Source organism: Rhinichthys klamathensis, unplaced genomic scaffold (assembly GCF_029890125.1).
Source record: "Rhinichthys klamathensis goyatoka isolate OS25496 unplaced genomic scaffold, OSU_Roscu_1.1 h1tg000213l_1, whole genome shotgun sequence".
NCBI lineage: Eukaryota > Metazoa > Chordata > Actinopteri > Cypriniformes > Leuciscidae > Rhinichthys > Rhinichthys klamathensis.
In genome coordinates this window covers 236,761-253,897 of record NW_026606738.1, presented here as the reverse complement: position 1 = coordinate 253,897, position 17,137 = coordinate 236,761, and the positions used below count along the sequence as shown (strand labels likewise).

Here is a 17,137-nt window from a genome sequence, read left to right as displayed (position 1 = left end):
ACTTAAGTATACTTGACTTATAGGCCTACTGACAGAAAAGTCTAAGTATATTTGGCCTATACTTGTTGAACGAGAAATACTTTAAAGTGTACTTTCATAAACTAAAAATGTGCTACAAGTATTAAAATAGTAAACTACTAGTATACCCATAAGTTCACTTGCAGTACAAATGAGAAACGTAATTATGAACTAGTTGTGCACTTAAAGTTTACTACTGTCACACTTATAGTACACTTAAACATACTTTTATATACTAGTCTACAAGTGGGCCAATTTAGTCCCAAGCGGTATTAAAATAGTACACTTACAAGTTTACTACTAGTACATATTGACATTAGTATACCTACTACATAAAGTATACTTAAAAATATACTTGAACATTACTTAAGTATTCTTCATAAAATGAACTTGAAGTATACTTCTTTTTCGTAAGGGGCATAGGCCTATATGTCTTCACAGGAGTCTGCTACATGTAGCAGACTCCTGTGAAGACATATAGGCCTATGCCCAAAACGTTTTGGTAAATGATTAACAATGCTGTAAATTATTTTTATTTGTTTCTAATACATTTTCTGTAGTTTGTTGTTATACTAATATTTTAATATTACTACTATTATTGTTACTAGTATTATGTTATTTAGTAGCCTATTTGTATCCAATTTCAATTCAAAGGTTTCACTTTAAAGGTTACATATTCCGAAAGTATACTAAACAAAACCTGATTCCATGTTAGTTCACACATGGTTCAAGAACTAATAAAAATGGATAAAGAATAAAAAGATAAAACAAGATATTTTTATGAATTAATGGAACTTCCATTACTTCATACAAATATCTTGTTTTATCTTTTTATTCTTTATCAACATTAATAAGTGCTTGAACCATATGTGAACTATTATGGAACATATTATTTCTTTTACTGTATTGTATAGCACACTTATTTCTGGATGGTACTCCACTGGATTTGTTGATTTTCTTGTTGTTTGTGTAGGAAATGCTGTCGTTCTGGACACAACCGAGTGGGCGTCTGCTGGTGGGGGTTGACAGCGCTCCTACAGCGCATCTGAATGCTGCCATCACTGAGATCAGACAACAGGCCTCCTGCTCAAGAACCACTGAACAGTTCAAATATGGGGTAAATAATTTTAGAAGCAAACACAAGTACACAAACACACACAACCTCTGTCTTTTTCTCTTTTACTCTTCCCTTTAGGCAAAGATGGATGGTTGGATGTTAGACTGAAAGCTTTGTTTCCCTTTTTATTTATATGAAGTACAGTAATATATAACCTGTTTTTATCTCTTAATAGCTTATATTCATCATCATAACTATAATCCAATAGACAGGGCCGTAGCTAGAGGATTCGGGGCCCCCTGAAAAAATATTGATGTGGGCCCCCACCACCCTCCACCAATATCATATACTGTACAATAGATGAACATGGAGGCCCACATAACAGAAGATGGTGATGTTGTTGTAAAACCTTTATTTTAAAAGTTAAATGTTTATATAAAAATTACAACTAATAAAAAAAGCAAGAAATTGTTAAATAATAATAAAACCAATTTTTAAAAAGTAATAAAAAAAATTCCCCATCAGTCTGTTATAATTCATAAATCAAAAAGTAAACATTTAAAAACTTGACAAGAATGCAGTCTAATTAAAAAAATAAAAGCATTCATTGTCTTATTTTTTAATAAAGATAATATGGAACTGGTAATATTATTAAATAAAGCGAATACATTTATTCATCCAAGTGCAGTGTGTTGTCTTCGTGTTTTCTCTATGTTTTAAATATCATCAGCCGGCAGGTCAGATGCATAATGCAATGCGTCGTGACTCGTGTAATTTTTTAAAAACTCTAGTTACAATACTGTAAAAAGACAGGAATTTAGACCACGTAATCATTCGGTCGATTGCGGCGCGCACCGATAATAAACAATGACTGTACACGGCAGACTGTAGACGGAAGTTTTCTAATTCCCAGCGAAATAACAATATTTAACCGGTCTTTAAGAACGTCTTGATCGACTAGGATACCACCACTCTCCTTGCCTCCCTCTCCGTCTTTTCCTGGCATTTCTGGTTCCCTGATTTGTTTTCTTTTCCCCATTTTTGACATTGACATTTGACATTTTTCAGTCAGTTAGTCTCCTGCTCTTCCACCAAGTTCATCGTTAACTTCAGGCTGCCGCCTCAACTCTGATTGGTTCTGTTCACGAGCTGGGGCGGGACTTACAATTTTATTGGGTCCATCTGATGTTTGTCACTGACTCTGACTGAATAATTAATACATACTTTAGGTCGGACTAAACCATTTTTATGGAGGTAAGAGAAGCAGATATTTGGAAAAATATTTACCCAAATTGCACGTTTTTGTGGTTTTCATTTAAATCTCAGGCATACAACTAATATAAATATTAGAATTATTCATACTACAGGGGCCTAAATAGTATAACTGCTGGATTTTGTGGGGCCCCCTGGGCAGCGGGGGCCCCTATAATTGTCACCACCTGTCACCCCACTAGCGACGGCCCTGCCAATAGATATTGCGTGTAAATTGCATGTAGCTCTGAGTCACTTTACCTCATCCCTCCACACAGTGGCACTCTCACACAGCAAAATAGCAGCAGTAAACCAATTTGAATTGTGATTTACCAATATAAATCTATCTTCAGAATTAATGAAATGGATTTTTCTTGTGAAACTGGGCTTGTTGAAGTCAGTTAAGGATATCACTGGCAGAAAATGTTGTAGAAGTGAATTCACATTAAATGCAAAGATAAATCCTTGTGATCACAGCTATCATGCTTGTTTGGGCATTACCTCTACCATTGTTTTTGAGACAAAGATTGGTATTCTTTTCAAATAATTGAAGTATATTAGTTTCTGAGAGATTTTTTTGGAAGTTTAAATTCCCAGGGATAACATCAACTGATAAAATATGTACCTTGAATGCATTGTAAAGGCCTGTTCTGACCAAAGATGGTAACTAAAATCGTTCTAATTCTTTGGGAATACAGAAGTCCAACCCACAGCTATAATGATAACTGCACAGAGGAATTTGTTTCCAGCTGATGAACGATATGCATTTAAAGCACCAGGTGATGTGGAACTGCAAGCATGCGCTACAATAAACTAGGGATGCACCGATATTAACATTTTGGCTACAATTAAACATAATATACATTCTTTGTATTTGAAAGCCGATTATCGATATATTGGCCGATACAAATCCAAATTTGATCAAATTTTTGAGAGCCTGATTACAAAAACAAGTCTCACCATTAAAAGCCATGTCCCAAGCACACAATTATAATGTTGTCATTATAATTTTATGTAGCCTATATGACACTACATGTTGCACTTATTTCAAGCAGTTCAAAACCATCATGGTGAACAGTGCGCATCTGAAGTGTCTCAGCTGGAGGAAATATTATTATCAGCTTTAATATATCGGCCAAATGTTCTTATTTTATACTTTTTCTTCGGCCAATAACGATAACATAAAAAATGAACATATATTGGTCGATACCGATATGGTGGCTGATATATCGTGCATCCCTACAATAAACAGAACATTATTGTGCATCGGTATGGATGCCAATATGGTATCAGTTATAGTTATCTAGGTAATGCTCTTGGTGTGAACGGGCCTTAAGTCACCTTGGATAAAAGTGTCAAATGCGTAAATGTAAATGCTGATCCATTTTGTTCTTAACAGCTCCTGCAGTGTTTAGCCTTGTGTCTGGTTCAAATTTGAACAAATAACATGTCACTAACATTGGATAAGGTTACCTGGACTTCTTAATACTGATCTGAAACCCTTTATATTAGCTTGAACTCTCGCAGATCCCACATATTAGGGCAACCTTTGCCCAATGCCCTGCTTAGATGTCTCTGAGATTTTTCTTCCTGGGTGTATCCTCCTCTCACAAATTACCACTACTCCTTTTGAGAGCTCCAGTGAATAAACAGTTAATCCTCCAAATGAAAATCAAAAACAGAAAAAAATATAATAATAATAATAATTTTGGTTCACGGACAGAAAAATAGTCACACAATTTCACACTTTTAAGAACCCTCCAAAATATCTGCTGTAATATAATGAAATATTTCCAACTTATGTGTTGCTTGTTTTTGTCCATATTTTTCTTGAATATATTTTTCAATGACCATCACTGCAAAAAGATGCTTATTGGCATCTATTTACTGGCATAATTGGCATGACACTAACAAGCCAAACCTTGTGCCACAGCATTTAGACTTTTTTTGGGAGATCTGTGAACTCTGAAATTAGCTTACTTTGTCCTATCTCAGTTTAATTAAGTATTTTAAGAATGTACAGCATTAAATACAGGTGCAAACCTTATTTATTTGAAGTGTGTGTCAATATTAATTGGCATTTCCCAGTGGCGTGCATGGACATGCTTGCATACACACGCTCAAATACACAAATACAAAACAGCGTAAGCAAAATGGGAAATATTTCCCTTGCAGTGCAAAATAAATACACTAGGGAAAGAAAAGAATACTGCTTCAAGCTCCAGTATGGGGGAAATCCACACACCTGACTTAGTATACCCACAGTAGCATCAGAAAAGCACTTGCCATCTGTTTACAGCAGTTCTCCACCTGTCCATTACATTGTGCAACAATGCTCCAGAGATATCTGTTAAAGAGTTGTTTAGCCTGTTGCTTTCCATGTAAATACCACAGCACATAGAGAAAGAAACCTTTGATCAGTGCTCTTATTTGACGATAATAGGGCTGTAGTGTGAAGAATGGAACGAGAAATAACTCACTCCTGCTCTCAACCATTGAATTAAGGTCTAATAACAGACTTGTTTTTATTTTTGATGTTTGTTGGTAATATTGCTTCAGTCTCTCGAGGCGTGCTCTATACAAACGTTGCTCTTTGACCTTAATGACTGGATTGCTGGTGCGTTAAAAGAGATATCAGTCCCCTTCAGTTTTGGGAAAGTAGTGATAGTTGCTTGCTTGTCAAACTTTTAGTTTGCCAATTATAGCTCAATTTTTTACTGATAAATTGGCATTGATGTTTCTGAATTGTGAAATTGTGAATTCTAAGTATTGAGTAAGCTGGAAAGACATCATTCAGTGCCTACTGAAGGAGTTATTCAGGACAAGAGCAGTTTAAAGATGTAAAACGTGCTCTGCCAGTTCTTTGATGCTGTGATTCATTCTTTATATCTTCGTCTCTGTCTTTCGGTTCCCATTGTTCAGTTGCCCTCTTCGGGCATTAGGAATTTCCAAATACATATTACAAAATAATATTTACACAGGACCGTTTCCAGCTTATGGCGAACAGCCTCGGCTCTCATTTGAGATTTTGAATACACAGAACCAAGCCTTCAGGCTCAGTAAAAAGGCGAAGGTATTACTACGAAATTGCAGAATAAATATTTATTTCAAAATACCTCAGCAGTCAGTACAGACAGTGTGTATTGTTCAGAGGGATCTCTGCCCTGATGAGGGAGAAAAAAAAATACCCAGAAGATGGTTTGACTGAATAACAACACAATGGCTGCCTGATATGAGAGCGGATTTAGCCTGCAGGAAGCAGAAGCAAACTGTAAACACACATCTGAGGCATTCTACTGACAGAGAAAGCAAACAGTTTAAAGTGTGGGATATTAAAGAAATAGTGCTAGATTTATTACATTGGTAAATGTATATGCAAACATTTATGATATCAATGATAACACATTAGGCGTATAAGTATGTGTAAAAAAAAGTTACTATATGATTTTGATTAAGTAAAATGGCTGACTTATACATTGTTTAGCAAACTTGCTGACTCATAGGAGACACCATCTTGTCCCACACCTCCAGTTTTATTATAGCCCTGCCCAAAGGACACATGGTGGCCCTGATGTCCAGGCATTTGCCCTCAAAGTTAATGCCTGACCCATTGGCCTCCTCCCTCACAAAGCCCTGTTGATTTTTTTGATAGTACATTTCTTTATAAAGGGCCTGGTCACACTCCTTTCCTTTCGGGTAGATACCTACTGCAAACCAATTCTTATACAGATTGTAGTCCCAGGGGACAGAAAACATTATGGCCAGGGTCTCAATGTAGTCATTTCTGTTTCGCTCAAACAGGTCGTAGGTCAGAACCCCCACGCTGCCGGTGGCTTGAGTGCTGATCTTGCTGAAAGTGCATACTTCAGTCTTGAGGGGGCGCACTGTAGGCTGAGGTGGGTTGAAGGTTTCACCACTCTCCAGATAGACCCTGTGGGATTTATACTCATGAATAATACGCAAGCACACACACATTCTTATTGCTACACAACATGCACGTTTAAAGGGATAGTTCACCCGAAAAAATACTCATATACTCACCCTAATGGTGTCCCAAACATGTTTGACTTAATTTGAACACAAATGAAAAAAATAAGTGTTTTAAAAAAAATTGTCCTTAAAATGAAAGTTTATGGGGTCCAAAACAACATTGTATGGACAAACAAGTTTTCAAAATATCTTCTTTTGTGTTTCACAAAAGAAAAAGTCATACAAGTTTGGAATGACATTAGAAAATGTCCATTTTTGGCTGAACTCTCCCTTTAAATGCATTTCACACTCCTTTCCTTAAATGCCTATACATGTTAAGAGACACATTTTTAGTTTTGAATGCTTGGTTGAACATTAGATTTGCTTCTGGTGTAGTCTCACTTGGGGTTGATGAGGCAGTAGTTATTTGTCAGGTTGGTGATCTCTATGGTGGCGTGTCTCCTGCTGCTCACGTTGGCAGCAGCAGCCTCAGCAGACTCAGTCATGATGGTGGATGATAGATCTGATTGACGGCTGAAACGGAGAGAAGTAGGGAGGAGAGGGATGGTGTGAGAAAAGAAGTCTGCACCTCAGTAAAAAGAAGTGGAAATTCAGTTTTGTTTACACTACAGGGCTGCAGTAAAAATACAATAACTTTTCTATCGTTTTTCTATGATATAAAGTTTGCGGTCATAAGTTAATTGTCCTCTATTTGAACTACTGTGCTGAATTAATGTGTCGAATTCAATATTTTATTCTTGAAAAACACCCTGTTCTTGTGTGTATGTGCAAGCACTACAATATAAAACGTTGAAGCATTAGATTAACGTTCACATAGCGCTTCTCAAGTTCACTTCTGCCCCTCTTTCATTACTATTCTCCATATTAACAAGCAAACAAACAGGGTCACAGTAATTACACGCAGAGACCTCTTCCTCAAAAACCACTCTTCCTGTAGCAATCTTCAATTTTATAATGCTCTGCTTTAAAAGAGGAGTGCATAATAGTGTCCTTAACTGAATAAACTGTCTTGCCATGTTATAATTTTAATATGGAAATTAAAGGATATATTAGCATTTAGTTTTGATTATTAAGTTATGATTATTAAGCATATTTTGTCTCCATGAGAATGAAGGCTTACCTCTGTGGTACTCCGTAGTGTGAGGATGTGTGTTGCTCAGTAACGGTGCGTTCCAAAATAGTCACTGCGTTTTTACTCTGTCCCTTTCCCTATATTCATAAGCAGCAACAAGAACAGTACATGCCTACCTGAGAAAAAAAGCATGCTTATTCAAATTTTGTGTACACCCTCTTTACGCACGGACTGGACACACACGCATATCATCTCAAGAGGCATAACTGTCATGGGTGGGAAAATGCTTGGAACAGTTTCACACCCATAGCTGTTTTATTCGTTAGACCGGAACAGTGAAGTTGCATGCACAGATTTGTCTCAGAAATGACTCAGGTTTTTACTGGAGTACATTTTAGGTGGGGCTTCTTGATTGACCATAATGATTTGTTTTTATAGCATTTAGTACAGTAATGATCATAGTTTGCTTATTTTATTACGAAACTTTAAGCAAGAGTAAGGAGAGGGTTTGTATGGGAATTTTTGTTCTGTTATATGTTTTAAATAACAAGCCCAGAAATATTCTCACTCCATTTCCTGCTTGAAACGCAGTGGTAAAAAAGTTGTTAATGGAAATTAAAAAAATGAAGGCAACTGTTTGCACAGATTTTTTATTATTGTAACAACTGTCTATTCAGATTAATTAAGACTAAGAGGTATTAACATGGATTTAAATCGTTCAGTATATTGTGCTTCATTTGATGTTTCCTATAGAAATTGGACTCCCTAGCAAAGACAAGTTCATGGGTTTGATTCCAAGGGAGGGCATGAACTTGGGTATACTTATTTATGAATTTATATATAAATTATATTTTTATAATTTAAAAATGAGACGCTCCCATTGAAAACAATTGGAAAAATACGCTAGCCGCGTGAAAAAAAGTCCTCAACACCTAAGAGACATGCCAGTGAAAATCAAGAAACAGTTGTTATGTAGATATAAATGTCTCATTCTAAGCTAATAAAAACATAACAGTTCATTGAGTAAGGTCTTTATACACCACTGAACACATAGTTATGGATCTTATATTGCATTTCTGTCAATAGATCCTCAGAAATATTACACATTTGCACCTTTAACAATGTGATTGTGATTTTAAATGTGATTGCTCTCCTCACAAATCCACGGGCACCCCCTTCTATGAAGGTTGACATATTGTCACGTCATGTTTCTACCGTAGCCAACAGCGAACAAACAGCGCTACAGAGCGCGTTTCGTTCATACCTTGAAAGAGAAGCCGCAGAAAGCTAGAAGCTAGCCACAGACACCGTGAGTAGTGACTTTTCCCTTGTCAGTGGTGTAAAATATGTAGTTGGATTGTTTCATGTAACTTAGTTCTTCTCCCTCGCTGTGTTGGCTTTGACAATCAGCTGTTGAATCAACTATTGACCGTAAAACAGTAACGTTACAGGAGTCACCAACCCGTCGATCGCGGTCAACAAGTCGATCTTGGAAGCATTTTAAGTCGATCGCGAGAGTTTTCAAAACCAGAGAAAAAAAACAATATTTTTATTCATTATTATTTATTAATTTGTGTGTAAATGGTGTGAAGGGGATGCGGAGGTGCGCGCGCTGTTACAATCACGTCATTTTTGCCACACCCACCTTTGCGCTCATGCGGACGCGTCGAGTATAAACAAGGCTTTACGCTTTAACCAGCTCAGCCACAGCCCTACAGCATAACAGCTCATATTAGCCAGCTAAACTTTTACTACCCTGTTAGAAAAAATATGTATTTGGATAGTGTCATGTGGTTCTTCTCCCTCGCTGTATTATGGGTTTGCTATGTGGGGAGAAATGTGCTGGTTACGTTTGTGAGACAATCAGCTGATTACTATTATTATATTATATATTAAGACCCTTGATCCTCACCTGACTATGGCTTTGTAAACTTTATCCATGATGTGGTTTATAATGGACTGTGGTACAGAAACTTGGCTTACTCTGGCTATTCTCTGCTGTCTCAGATGACGATATGTGTGTCCCGTTTTAGCAACCGTAGCTTCTTCGAAAGGGAGGGGTGAGCAGTGGGCTGAGCCATTAGTGCAACTCGCAACCGAACCGCTAGATGCCGCTAAAATCTACACACTGCACCTTTAACTAAAATTAAAGTCTAAAAAAGTAAAAGCTTACTTGCACTGGACATCAGTGGACCTCATCTCAAATATAAAACACCTGAGATTCAGCAACTAGTTGCTAATCCATTCACATTCATGTAAAGTAGCCTTGTTGACAAGTTTAGGTAAATAAGGGCAAAACACACAAGATATAGTACCATATAAAATCTAATGTGTAATTGCATTACTCGTCACAAATGTATTGGTGGAAAGAGTACATATACTTATTCAAATATGTAGTAAAGTAGAGAGTAAAAGTTGCAAATATCTTTGATACTCAAAGTATAAAGTAGGCAAAAAGATACTCAAGTACAGTAGGCTAACTAATTACATTTACCCAAATACTTTACACCACTCATATACTGTATATGCATATATATATACTGTATATGTTTGTATATATTTGTTTGTGTGTGTGTGTATATATATATATATATATATATATTTTATATAGTGCAAACATAGAATGAGTATTCAAAACAGTCGGTTTTTATTTTGACAAATCTTTGGACCGCATAAATGCAGGTATTAATACAGACATCAAAACGTGACATCAACATTTTAAAAAGCACAAAGCCATGTTTATTATTATTTTGCATATGATGAATAAGATCATGTAAAGTATATGAAACAATTTTGAATTACTGAGTTAAAGCTGAATTTGTTTATTATTTAGCCCATCTTATCATACACCTCTAGCTTAATAATAGCCTTGCCCACAGTAGACATGGTCGCTCTTAAGTCTACTTTCTTTCCTCTGTGGGTGATTCCAGATCCCCCTGCATCTACACGGGTGAACTGGCTGAAGTCCTTTCCCTCATACATGTGCTTGTACAGGGCCTTGTCACATCCACGGCTGCTCTCAAACAACCCAATGCCCATGACATTCTTGTAGTGGTGGTAGTCGAAGGGAACAGAGAACATAATGGCCATGCGCTCAGTGCACATATGATTCTGCATGTGGGAGAGGTCATAGGTCAAGATGCCCACAGCCCCAGTGGCAGTGTTGTCATCCTTTGTGAATGAGCAAACCTCGGTCCTGGTGGTGCGGATGGTGGGTTGAGGAGGATGGAAACTGAACCCACTGGACATGTAGACTCTGAGAGAAGTTCATAGTTGACATTTGTCAAAAATGTATTATAGAAAATGAATAGTAAATGAAAGGAATTTGCCCTACAATTAAAAAAAAAGTCAGTCCCCTTCAATAACTGCATTTTTTCTTTATCAGTTTATCTGGTAATTTAGTTTAAGCTACTTTTTGAGTTAACAATGTAAATGTAAAATATATCTTCATATTCTCAGGCATAATTTTCTCCTTACTTTGGATTGATAAGGCAGTAAACGCTGCTAACATTGGTGATCTCCACCGTACAGTTCCTGTTAGTGTTTATAGTTGCTGACACGGCCTCTGCAGTCTGCATGTTGGCGTTTCTTCTGTGAGGGTCAAGAAAGAAAAGAAAGATAAAAAAATGGAAATTTCTTGTGAAAAGATAATTGCATTCAGCAAAGTCTTAAAGGATAAAAACATTGTTACATTTACTCTTTCATTCACCTCCATCCTCCCCAGCAGCACCAGGATGTTCCCTTCCCCTCCATCCTCCCCACCACCCTTCCCATACCTCCCAGGGGGTCGGCTGCGCCCCTGCCTTCGTCTTCAGGCAGGCAATGCAGATTCCGTACCCTCGGATTACGAGCTACGGACGGGGCCTACGCCAAAGAACTTTATATCATAATATTTGCTTGCTGGGCTGTTAATAAATGTATACTTCTTTCGGTAATTTGCCTCCCGAGTCTTTCTGGTAGAACTTTAATTTTTGACTGAATTTTTCCTTTTAACCAGATAAATTATATAGCTTAGATACAACATTCTAATCAAATTAATTAGATTACCATGTGCTTAACATTTACAAAATCCAATCAAGGCAAAGCATAATCTTCCTTCATGTCAACTAGTAAATGTGTGACAGCAGGTACAGGTAGACAGATGAACGTTTTCTAAGTTTTTAGCTAAGGCGTTAAAATATCTATAATAACAGGCCTGACAGCACGGCAGAATAGGCAAGACACTTGCGGGCTCCATATGGCTCAGAGAACTAAATTGTAAGCAGAGACAAACAGTGATTCAGTGAGCTGAGAATCGAAGACATGCACTAGCAGATATAAGCAATGAGACTTTTCAGTGCAGATTAATTAAGGGTTAATGCTCAATTCTGTATTTAAGACAAAAGCTTTTTTACTTTTTCTTTTTACAGCGCACACATGAAGCTTAACACAAACTGGTTAATAAGTACCTGACAATTACCTGCTAGTAAGAGATGCTGCTGCTGAGAGAATTGAGGGTTTGCTGCTCTTCTGTTTCAGCGTATGAATGACAAACACTTGTAGACACACAAACACCTGCTTGACAAACACAGGCGTGTCCTCTTCTTTCCCCTCCAATGCTGACAGGGAGAAAAAAAAACAAAAAAAAACAGTAGAAACATTTGTGGGAGAGTTTGATGGGAGTTGACACAGTTAGATTGACTAACTGCTTCCATAAATCCACAAAGCTCTATTCATGGGCACAGCCAGTAAAAAAACTAAACAATGAATGATTAATTCTACAACAATTCATATTTTAATGGATAGATTCAGTCAGTGCCAACGAAAACAGCATGACATAATGTGGTTATGAAATGCTATTTTGGATACAATGCAAATATTGAAAGTGATGAAAAGTACCAAATCCACCAACGCCCAAAACCTTTGTGAATAGTATAAGAAGTAATTAAATAGGGCTTAATAACAGGGTGCAAGGACAACGGGAGATTATTGGACACTTGTGCAATGTTTTCCCTACACTACATTATCAAAGCGTGTTAGAACGTCTCTCTCCTAAGAGTGACAGTGTGTGATTGAACGTGTCATGGTCCGATGAAGAAAGAGAGAGTGAAAACACACAGCTGCACCCTTAGCGTGTTAGAGTGTTGAGTGTCCAACTGCAAGTACAGGCATTTCCTCTTCGTTCCAGCACATTTTCAAACTCATTTAAACATCAAGAGACTGTGTATGCTAGGGCTGTAGCGATACACTAATCTCACGATACGATACGATACACGATATTCGGCTGACGATACGATATATATCACGATATTCAGCCAACGATACGATTCGATATAATTCGATACACTTACATCATTTTCTGAAAGATTTAAAGGGGACAGAGTGATTTTGGTGACATCTTGTGAGTCTTCCATTTACTTGGATTGAATTAATTGAACTGAAAACTGAAAACATCATTTACACAATATATGTCTCTGACTGGGCAGAGAGTACAGCTTGCAAATGCTGGACAAAATGAATCAAATATGTGTAGAGAAAATTAGTTCTATTTATTGAAAGACAACAGTGCAAACTGTAGCTTATAAGCCTTTGTTAATTGCAATACTGCACTTTATTTACTTTTCAATGGAGAGTTAAAAGGTGCAGCAAGTGGCCTGTTGTGAACAGTTTCTTTGCACTGCCTTTTCTTTGACAGCTTTTTTAGCTTGACACTGAACATGTGACGTGCTTCAGTTGTGCGCGAGGTCAAGCCGTCGCACGTCAGGGAAACTCTCTCCGCGCTGGCCAGGGAGGCTTTGACGTGTGCTCTTGCCTGAGTGTACAGCCTGGGAATGCAAACCTTGATGAGGTGTTCGCGGGTTGGAATAGGATAGCGGGGCTCCATCGCGTTCACCATGCGCCTAAAGCCGGCGTTTTCCACCACCGAATACGATTTTTTTTACATTTTTTTTTTTTTTACTAAGCCTATTTAAAATCGTATTTGATTGCAGAGCGCCGCAGCGCATTCACGCAGCACTACCTCGCTCTCGCTCTCTCTCTCTCTCTCTCTCTCTCACACACACACACACACACACACTCATCCGTACCTCGCGCACTTTCTCACTCACGGAACACCGCTGCACAAATCTGTCCAACACAGCGCTGTCAATTTCGGAGACCCAGCTTTAAAAAAAGCTACTAGCCAGCATGCAAGGAGCCTAGCCAACAAGGAGAGCTAAGTTGTTGTTTGAATACAGCTGGATTTTCGTCAATATCGATGCACGCGCGCAGCTGGCCACTAGCGGCTGGCTGACCAAATCACTCTTCATGCAACGCGAACGGGTTTAACACGGGGGATTTGAATGGGACTTATGTATCGATACTCGCGGCCTAAAAATCGATACTTTCTTGGGAGAAAAAATATCGATTTATATCGCAGAATCGATAAAATCGCTCAGCCCTAGTGTATGCATACTTTGCAGAAACACATTTAGGATAAACTTACATCTCTGACAGAAAGTTCAGGGCCCTCATTCATTTTCCAACAGGGGGCATCACATAAACACCTATTCACCCCGTTAATCCTCTTCTAATTATGAAATGCTTAATCTGAGAAACAGAAAATCAAAAGCTAACCTTATGATTAGATGTATTTCAGTCACGTTTTTCAAAGTGTCTTTTTTTGTGTCCCATAGCAGAAAGACATTACAGAAAGAAAGTCATACTGGTTTAAAGCAACATGAGGGTGAGTTAATGATACTTTTTTAATTGTGGATTAACTATAAAAACATTTCCCCTAACTCTCAGATCTGAACCTAAATGAATAATTCACCCAAAAATAGAAGTTCTTTGATTATTTACTTATTTATTATCTAAATATCTTCTTTTGTGTTGAGCAGAAGAAAATAAGTCATACAGATTTAGACCGACATGAGGGTGAGTAAATGTGACAGAATTCTCATTTGAATTATTTCCCCATCCTCATATTTGAACTCGTTTATTTTGTGTTCACTGGAAGTACATTTAAAGATTCAACATAGCCGTTGAGCATATTTACATTCATTAATACAAATGATTTTGAATTGTTCGGATTATAAATGCTCCTTCAGAGTATTCCCCATAAGCCATTGATTTATTTTTCTCCTTTTTACAGTGACCAAGAAAGGCTCAAAGCGACTTTTGGAACTAGTGCAACTATAGCTGTATCCAATAAAACACTTCACATTCTCTCCACCAGCCAAAGTAATTCACCATCGGCTGAATCCTTTCAAAGGAAATCAAAAGCTAACCTTATGATTAGATGTATTTCAGTGTTAAGTCCACATCCCATTACCTGAGCCAATGGAGGCTCTCTAAATGCATAGAGCTGCCATGCGTCTGAAGGGCTAAAGATTAATCCCTGGAGCCTATGGAGCTATTCACAGGTAGGGCCTTTCAGATGATGGACTAATGGGGTTTGTGTGTGGTGGGGGGTTATGCAAACAGAAGTGATTACACACAGTCAGGCTGTATGCAGCAATCGCTGTGTGTGTGTGTAGGGGGGTTGAAGTTGTCGGTTGATTGATTGTTAAGGGGGGTGAGAGGTTCCACACGCTCACTTTGTGATGAATAGGCTGTCAGATGCCCTCCAACTACCCAAACAAGGCCGTGGTAAAACAGGCATTTAAGTGATTACACCAAACGTGTAAATATTAAACGTCCATTACGGAGGGATTATATATGCTGCCACTCCGCAGATAAGAGGCACAGGAGGGGAAAAAAAGACAGTGATGCGGGGATGAGAGAAAAATGTAATAGAAAAAAGGACAGGTGCTCAAGCTACGTATTTGTTGTTTCACGCCCGACTAATGTTTTTCTGTTTATTCTCCACAAGGACCAAATCTCAGGCATTAATCACATTTTGAGATCACTTGAGGTGCGTTTTGTGTGTGTGAGGGCAGTTTGCTTGTGTGTGTGTTTGTATCTGACGCTTTAATTTGTCCGGGCATGTTACCGCATCCCCAAATTCAAATTAGCCAAGATAAAGAGCATTTACAGAGATGCAGTGGGGTCTAGGGCTAGGGAATGTGTGATTATTTATCTTTTATTTAATGATGATTTGTGCAGTGTGCCCTTTGATTCCTCTGCAGCCCGGTAATCGATAGGGCGGCGTGCGACATGAATTTATTTGAGTCCTCTCCAGGTAACAAGAGCGAGGCTGTAACCTGCAGGAATTATTTTAACGCACCTGTCAAACAGACAGAAGACTGAGAAGATAGTGTTGTCCTTGAAGGGATACAGAATTATATTGGATATTCAAGAACTTGCACAAATTTGACTCAAACTAGTTTATGCCAAATATTCTGCTGAGAGTGGGAAAATGGTGACAGTTTTGATTTGTAAAGTGTGTCATCACATGAATTTCAAATAATAAATGAATCAAACAGGGCAAATTGAACAGTTTATAAACCAAATTGGGATTAAAAAAGGTTAAAGTAAAATATGTAAATAGTGTAAAATATGTATTGAGAATTATGGTGTAAGGTTGCTTTGTGCATGTGATTTCAATCTCAATTTTTTTATCAGTTCTATAATTAAAAATGTATATCTTTTGTGGTATCTAATGCCTCAGAAACATATCCATTTAATGCAATTGTCCAACAAACATTTTTTAGTCTTGTCGGACGTTTTGAATTTCTTTCTTTCTTTCTTTCTTTCTTTCTTTCTTTCTTTCTTTCTTTCTTTCTTTCTTTCTTTCTTTCTTTCTTTCTTTCTTTCTTTCTTTCTTTCTTTCTTTCTTTCTTTCTTTCTTTCCCTTTCCTTCCTCTTCCTTGTTTACGTAGTATAGTTGTCATATTGGGGACAACTGTCTTTTTTCATTTCCTGTCTTTCATATTTTTTGTCTATGGTTTCACAAGTCCCTATTTCCCTCATTCCATTTATCTTTAAAAATGTATTTTACAGTTCCTGTTTGTCTTCTTGTTCTCCCTTTCTATAAGATTCTGTCATGTTTTGGCTCTGCTACCTCTGATTGCTCCCCAAAAATTGTCTCTAGTCTCTCAATTTTTTAAAGCTAGGGCAGTTATCATACCATTGTTTCCATCCTATTCGTCTCTTCCTTTTGTTCTTCTGTCAGTGTAGCTCCTCTTGGTTTTTCAGGAGGACAGTTCCTTTGTGTTACAGGGGCTATTATGCTGTCCTCTACAGTATTTACTAAGCTTTACTTAAAGGGAACCCAAAAGTTCTGTCATCATTTACTCACCCTCATGTGGTGTAGTCAGTTGTTTTATATATGCCGAGACTAGTTTGTTACGCGTGTTCTGTTAATTTACTTTTGTAATGTTGTATTTGTGTTCAGTGGTAGATAGAGTAAAGCTTTGGTTTCAGTAGCGAAGCTTCACACACCATGATAAAATCAGCTCAAAATATCATATATTTTTTGATATCCTCCGACTGGGTGGAATCATAATCTAAAGCTATGTGCCCAATCTGCCCATCATACACTATGTGATTTTTTGTGAAATCTGTCAACTTCAACTGCCCAAAATCTGCTGACTGGCGCAGACTTTTACAGTGAAAGACTCAGATTTACAGCGAAAATAGGAAATTAAAGTTATTTAAAGATCATTAAATTAAAGATCATTAGTTATGTACTTAGGGGCCACTAACACGACACCGTTCTAACAGAAAACCCTTAACGCGCTCCGGCCTACACAAAACAGTGCCTGGCGGCTCGAGATAGGTTCCAATGTGCAAGCCCTGAAAAAAAAAAAAATCTCTGCACAAGCTTTAAAAACGCAAACCTGTGAAAA

At 37.6% G+C, this 17,137-nt stretch overlaps 2 protein-coding genes across 2 annotated transcripts; both read right to left on the bottom strand.

Moving 5' to 3' along the window:
- Nucleotides 1-5,413: 5,413 nt before the first annotated feature.
- Nucleotides 5,414-7,595, bottom strand: apnl (actinoporin-like protein). Its single transcript, XM_056264062.1, has 3 exons — nucleotides 7,437-7,595; nucleotides 6,698-6,829; nucleotides 5,414-6,257 (listed from the first exon to the last, which is right to left on the bottom strand). The coding sequence occupies exons 2-3, from the start codon at nucleotides 6,799-6,801 to the stop codon at nucleotides 5,807-5,809; spliced, it is 555 nt and encodes a 184-aa protein (XP_056120037.1). The 5' UTR covers nucleotides 6,802-6,829; nucleotides 7,437-7,595; the 3' UTR covers nucleotides 5,414-5,806.
- A 2,450-nt stretch (nucleotides 7,596-10,045) lies between these two features.
- LOC130097255 (DELTA-actitoxin-Aeq1c) lies at nucleotides 10,046-11,987 on the bottom strand. Its single transcript, XM_056264061.1, has 3 exons — nucleotides 11,848-11,987; nucleotides 10,866-10,979; nucleotides 10,046-10,644 (listed from the first exon to the last, which is right to left on the bottom strand). Exons 2-3 carry the CDS (start codon nucleotides 10,964-10,966, stop codon nucleotides 10,218-10,220), a joined length of 528 nt encoding a protein of 175 aa, XP_056120036.1. The 5' UTR covers nucleotides 10,967-10,979; nucleotides 11,848-11,987; the 3' UTR covers nucleotides 10,046-10,217.
- Between the last annotated feature and the right edge of the window lie 5,150 nt (nucleotides 11,988-17,137).